At 40.1% G+C, this 6,549-nt stretch overlaps 1 protein-coding gene across 1 annotated transcript in view; it reads left to right on the forward strand.

Moving 5' to 3' along the window:
- Positions 1-2,591, forward strand: part of ndufs4 (NADH:ubiquinone oxidoreductase subunit S4) — a 20,391-nt gene extending 17,800 nt beyond the window's left edge. The window contains exons 3-5 of the mRNA XM_007563547.2: positions 433-605; positions 719-792; positions 2,386-2,591. Coding sequence (XP_007563609.1) covers positions 433-605; positions 719-792; positions 2,386-2,489 — 351 coding nt within the window. The 3' untranslated portion in view covers positions 2,490-2,591. The remainder of the gene's footprint in view (positions 1-432; positions 606-718; positions 793-2,385) is intronic.
- The last annotated feature ends 3,958 nt before the right edge of the window (positions 2,592-6,549 follow it).

Here is a 6,549-nt window from a genome sequence, read left to right on the forward strand (position 1 = left end):
ATTTCAGTTAGATTTATGAAACATAACTTAGCTGTTGTTTTTCTCACTGGTCATGTTTTGACCCACAAATCAACTTATCGTCCCCTCCATAAAATCTCTGGGAAGTCTTTCTGTCGAATTTTATATGGAAGTCCGTGTTCTGCCAAGGGAGCCAAAATGTGAATGTAAAACGCCCAACACAGAGAACCTGACTGCTGAAACTTCATCATGAACCGACATGAACCCTTGCCAAAAGAGAACTTTTTATTCGGTCATAATCATATTTCTCCGTTTAAGAAGGTTCAGCTGTTTCTTTTAAGCTCAGTCAAAAGTGGCCAAAGTCACAGTTACATTTTCCACCAGCCACTAAAAATGACCCTTACTTTTTGTTTCCTGTCGAAAGCTTGCTTTTCGTCACCGTCTGTTGTTTTTCTTTTCTTCCTTTTCCCTTAGGACATCACAACTCTGACGGGGGTCCCGGAGGAGCACATCAAAACCCGCAAGGTTCACATCTTCGTCCCCGCCAAAACGGCCATGCAGTCTGGCATCAACAGCACCAAGAAGTGGAAGATGGACTTTGACACCAGAGAGCGGTGGGAGAACCCGCTGATGGGCTGGGCCTCAACGTAAGTCCACCACTTGGAGTGAATCTGGATCATTGCTAAGTGGGGTCACAGTCGTTCTAATTGTGTCCTCTGACGTTTCTCTCCTGGGATGTTTTCTTTCTTCTGCGTTTCAGGGCCGATCCTTTGTCCAACATGGTGCTCTCGTTCTCCTCAAAGGAAGACGCCATTGCTTTTGCTGAGAAAAATGGTAAGAATCCATAAAAGTGACAGAAAACAGAACAATAAAGGCTGTGAAGTATGTAAGACGGTTGGTTAAACTGATTGTGAATGTTATGCTTCAGTACAAACCTTTTATTTATTATTTTGGTTTATAGTGCATTCAGTTAAGTAATTGTAATGATCATGACCAGCTAATTATTTTTTTTGTTTGTTTTTTTTAAAATAAAATTCTGGTTTCAGTGTTACCTAATGGCACTTTGCAGAGTTTATTCTTTACTTAGATGTGTGAATGAAAAAATTTAGTTTTTATGCTTCACAAATATATTTACGTTTTTAAATACTTTCCCACTTCAGAGCTTCGCAGGTCAAGTTCCTTATTCTGTGTGCTGTGATCTGCAAAAGTATTCACTCCCCTCAAAACTTTAACGTGAGTCGTTTCATACGACTCATACGACTAGCCACAGGAAATTAAACGTGTGCAGGCCTAATGAGACCAAAATGAAACTTGCCCCGCATGAATGATGCAGCATATGGCTAAAAACCACCTCAGGTCATCATTCGCACTTTCGCACATGGTGGTGGCTCCATCATGCTGCAGGGAAAGTAGTCATATCTATGTATACTCCAAGAAAACCTATTAATGGCTGCAAGACACTTTAGATATGTTTGGTAGTTGCCATCCTGCAGCACAATCACTCTAAATATACAAGCAGAGCAACAGTAAAATGTTTTAAATCGAACAACATTCATGTGGGGCAACGATCTGTTCAGAGTCAGCATCTATATTTAGTTGAGAATCTGTGGCGAGATTAAAAAACTGTCCATCTACATTTCTTCAGTAAATGTAGCTGAGCTCCAGCTTTTTCAAGCAGGAACTGGCTACAAAATAAAGTCGTTAAAGGCACATTTTAAAAGACCTGCAGCTGGAATTGCAGTGAAAAGTGGTTCTATGAAGATTTTACTCCAAGGGACTGAAATGTTACACCTTTCAGATGTTCATTTGTAGGAAATAAAATAAAAAAATTAAAAAATATGTATTTTTATTTCACAAAGATGCACCATCGTGTTCTATCACATAAAATCACAAAGTTTGCGGTTGGAACATGACAAACTGGGGAAAAATTTAAGGGGCGCAAGTATGTGAACTCATATGTGTAAATGAGCATAATATGGGCTCTTTATTGCTCAGCTGATTCGCTGTTGTAAACCCAGTGACTGTCATCGGAGAGTAGAAAGACGATTATAATACATCACCTGTTTAAATCTAGATAAAAATAAAAAAAAAAAAAAAAGCCTCTGGAAAAACAGACACAAAAGAGAAAAAGTTTGGAATGATTCAATCTGAGCTGAACAGGCAGTTAAATATGAGTGATGTGTTTTCTGTCTAGCAGCAGTCAAGTTGACTCTGACTCAGAGAACCAAACCATCTGGGGAGGCTTGTTGAAACCAAGTAAAGGAAACTGGCTTCTTCTGTTTATTGCGCCACGAAAGCGATTAGAGACGTTCTGAATACACGCAGCCTGTAAATGTCCGCCAGACACCTCATCGGCGCTAGAGCCCGTCCAGTGAACGGACGGGACGCTCTCACTTACTGTCGTTTTTTTTTTTTTTTTCCCGCTAGGTTGGAGCTACGAAGTCACAGAGAAAAGGACCTCAAAGCCCCGGGTGAAGTCGTATGGGGCGAACTTCTCCTGGGACAAGAGGACCCGGAGGTCTGCAAAGTAAACCGAAGGACCCATCTGTTTCCTGTCCCGACCTGCGTGTGTCCCGCTGCGGACTTATTTCATTCTTGTGAATAAATGCATAATTATATATAAGAAAACTAAACAATTGGGTCATCATTGCTTTCGCTCTTCAAACATTCACCTCATTAATTGACTACCCGGCGCATTCTCGCCGAGTAATGAGGTGCCTGATCTCCCGGTCGAGTTGTGCAACGGCGAAACAGAGTGGTACGTTTCATTGCATTGAGAACCTGTTTAAACACACAGATAAATGTATCTGGGGGCCAAAGCCGGGGACATTGTTTTTATCCCGTTTCCCAGATTGTTTCATTGTTTGGAGAGCTGCAAGAGAGGAATTTTAAATGGGAGCTTTGAACAGTCCTTTTACAACATCTGTGCAGTGAGGTTAGCATTGAGCACAATCCCAAACTGTTAACTCCCAGGAGGCTTTTAAAGATCCTGGCACACTTAAAGGTGAATTTTGATTTCCTTTGATGCTTTTTTTATATGAAAGCATAAATGGTTTTAAATTGACAGAAGATTAAACAAGTTCTCTTCAGGTTCTTAAAATGCCCTAAAAAGACCTACAATTAATAGTCCCCATTTATACCTTCAAAGTCGAGTCGGGTTTATATATAGCACACTTCAGCAACGAGGCAAGTCAAAGGGCTTCACATGGTAAAAACAACACAACCAATTTATAAAACAAGCAATATTGTGTGACGATTTAGTAAATGCGATCACCATAATCGTCAAATATATTAGTTAATGTTCCCGGTATTATGAATTAAAGGTAACTGTAGGCAGATGGGTTTTTAACCTTGATTTAAAGGAGCTCAGTGTCTCAGCTGTTTTGTAGATCTGACATAAATCAAGATTTTCTGTTCTAGGTCTAATGTAACTTTTATTATGTATTTTAGAGAAATGCACTGCTTGATTGTTGTGATTTGGATGTTGTTACACTCTCATAAAACTTAAAAGCCCAAATATTCAATTTCCCCCATAAAGCCGCATATCCCGCTCCTGAATCTGCTTTATCATGCTTTGAGGAATTAAAATCCAAAGGCTGGTGTTGTCTTACCAAGTACTGACTCATTTGTCAGGGGAAGTTGAATATTTAACATGATTGGGCTTGACAACAGAAACGGTCAGTTGGCTAAAACCCGTTAATAACTTCTGAGGGCAAAGTAACCAAGGGTAAGTAACCAAGGTAAAAACACTGAAATCTCTCCTTCGACAAGGTGAGATTTGACTGATTGACAAGTAAATTAACATTTTATATGGCTCTAAACGTCCTACAATGTGAGGAAACGTTTAACTATTTGGGATGGAGTTTCTGGTGATTGTCATCCATTTTTAGTCATAAACGTAATTCACTCATATCATCTCTGGTTTATAGAATAAAATAAAAATTTTCTACTAAAGAACAAATCTGCCAGAGGGAAAATGCAAACAGTTAATACGAACTCGACATTTGAGCAAATATAATAGACACAAGTTAGAAAAGCAGCATAGTCAATATATATTATAGTTTATATCTTACACACAACCGGTTGTGGTGAGGTCACTGATAGTCTCCACAAGGTATGAAATACCACTGCAAAAAGAGGCTGGTAATTCAGAGTGCTATTTCCAAGAAAGTTAATGGAACGTTGTGTGGAAGGATAGGGGTTGGAAGAAACAGATGAAGAAGCAACAGGGATCATTGCAACTTTAAAAGGAGTTTGATGTAAAACCCATTTTAAGTGTTTCTGAAGTTCACCGGGTGCGGACTCAGCTGGAGGTGTTCTGAGGATGTGTGTGGGACGTGGGCTATGCTATCACTCCTTATGCTAACCCACTCCTAAACCAGAGCCAAGATTAAAAGCATCACATCACTATTATGTTTCAAACATGGGCAGGGTCTTCTTTCAGAAGGATCGTTTTGTTCCAAACACACCAAAATGTTCGCTTGGTTTGTCCAGACTACAACTATAAAAGTTTGTTAGTTTTCACCAGGCCTAAATGTTTTCTTGCAACTTTCCACAGTGCCGTGACACAACATCCTGACTGATACCTTTAAACCGTAACATCAACATCCTCAGAGGATAGCTGAAATCGTATTTCAATACATTACAATTGATGGCAAATGTGACTGAATCCTGAAACAAAAATATTACTTTAGACTTACACAACTGAGATATTGCAGATTCGTTTTTCAGTTTATTTGTACAGGATAAAAGTCCCTTTAAGGTTTGTTGTTGTTGTTGTTGTTGTTTTTAAATCATCCTTTAATGTCCCAGTTGGGAATAAAGGACTTCCAGAAAACAAACTCATGCTGGAGGATAAGGAGATCAGTCGAGTTTTATTTTGCACATGAATCATTTCCATGACACTCCGACTTCCATTCCTGACTTGGAGCATAAAAACTTTTTATTTCTTGCTTCATGTTTTCATCAGTTTGCCGGGGTACAAGTTGAAATCGTCGGAAAAGCCGTAAATTCTCGGCGCTGCCCAGCTACGCTCGCTGCCAGCTCTTGTTTACGCTCTTTGTGCTCAGTGAACAGTGGTGTTGCTCTGAATCCCGAACTGCGTGACTGCGCTGACATTCACACACCAATCATGGGAGCCTAATTGGTATAGACCTTCGTTAATTAACGCACTGCGTTGCAAGTCTCTCACAGCCTTGCGCTCGCTATTTATTTTGCTCCATCTCTCAGCACATCAAACGCACCGATCTGATATGAGCGTAATGACCCATCTGAACAGTGAGGGCATGAATCGCTTTTCCCCTTTGAAAAGCCCTCAGAGAAGAAGGAGAAGAGGGAAAAAAAACACCTCTTGGCACAACTTTGTATCATAAAAGTTGAAAGCATTCCACCCGTCTTGGCCTATAAGCGCAGTAAATTATGTGAAATGAGAATGGCAGCGCAGTGGCATTGTTCAGAACCATCATTACAACGCAAACATTGACGATAAAGCCGCTCTGATCCATCCGACACTGAACATTGGCTCCAAGTGATGAGCAGTCCAAACAGCTTAATGGCCTTAGAAGCAAAACACAGCCACGGAAAAACTGCTTGGACATGAAAAGATGCTCATCACGTCCAAAAATGTGCATTTATTCTTTGCGTTAAATGCTCTTGTTTAGTTGTGGTACTCTCCGATGCAGCCTGTTTCAGTTTATCTCTCCCTCTGTCACAATAGAAATGTCTGGCATTATTTTTGATGCCACTTGGAACACAAAAAAACACTCCTCAGCCTCCCTACTTTCCAGAATCAGTGTCAGCGTTGCTTTGGAAAACACACTCACGTCACCATGTGCCGTTTGCAGTTGTTTACCTCCCACTGGGTCCTAATGAGGGCCTGAAACCAGTGGTGTCAGATCACATGTGCCAGAGCTAAGAGCAGCAACAAATAAAAACAATCACATTCAATGCACAACATCGGGACATGTGTTGTGTGTTCTGTGATGTTTCCTCTAAGAGTAACAGTGTGTGTGCTGACAAACTTGTCAGCATCTTCTGAAGGTTGATTTAGTGGAATTTTCCTCCAACACGTGTGGTAGTTTTCCATTGTGGTGGATCTCCATGGCTACCCACTCTTAAGGCTTTGTACTGTGGAATACTGAGTCAAAAAATGTGTTCATTACAGTAATTCAATCAAAAATTGAGCCTGATGCAGATGTTTATATCTTGCATGCTTTTGCACCTTTTTCAACCACACTTTATCCTTCCACTTAACTTTTCATTTGTGTATTGTTTTATAACCCCACCGGCTTCAATGTCGTTCTGTTTTACTCTCCTTGTTGAGGGTGTCAATGTCTCCCTGTTAAGTCTCCCTTCCCCGTCACTTTGAAGGCTGAAACCTTTTATTAAAATCATTTTCTGTTGGTTTTCTGTAAAGTTATTTTCTAAGAAAACTAACATTTGGATTTTCATTAGCTGTAAATCACAATCACTGTTAAAATCAGTAAAGACTCCCAAAAGTGCCATAAAACATGTTATCTAGTCTTTGCAATACAACTGAAAAAATAATCAATTTGTGTGGGAGTTGCAAAAGAAAAAGTGCAAAAGCCTGGC

Source organism: Poecilia formosa, unplaced genomic scaffold (genome assembly GCF_000485575.1).
Source record: "Poecilia formosa unplaced genomic scaffold, Poecilia_formosa-5.1.2 Scaffold148, whole genome shotgun sequence".
Classification (NCBI taxonomy): domain Eukaryota; kingdom Metazoa; phylum Chordata; class Actinopteri; order Cyprinodontiformes; family Poeciliidae; genus Poecilia; species Poecilia formosa.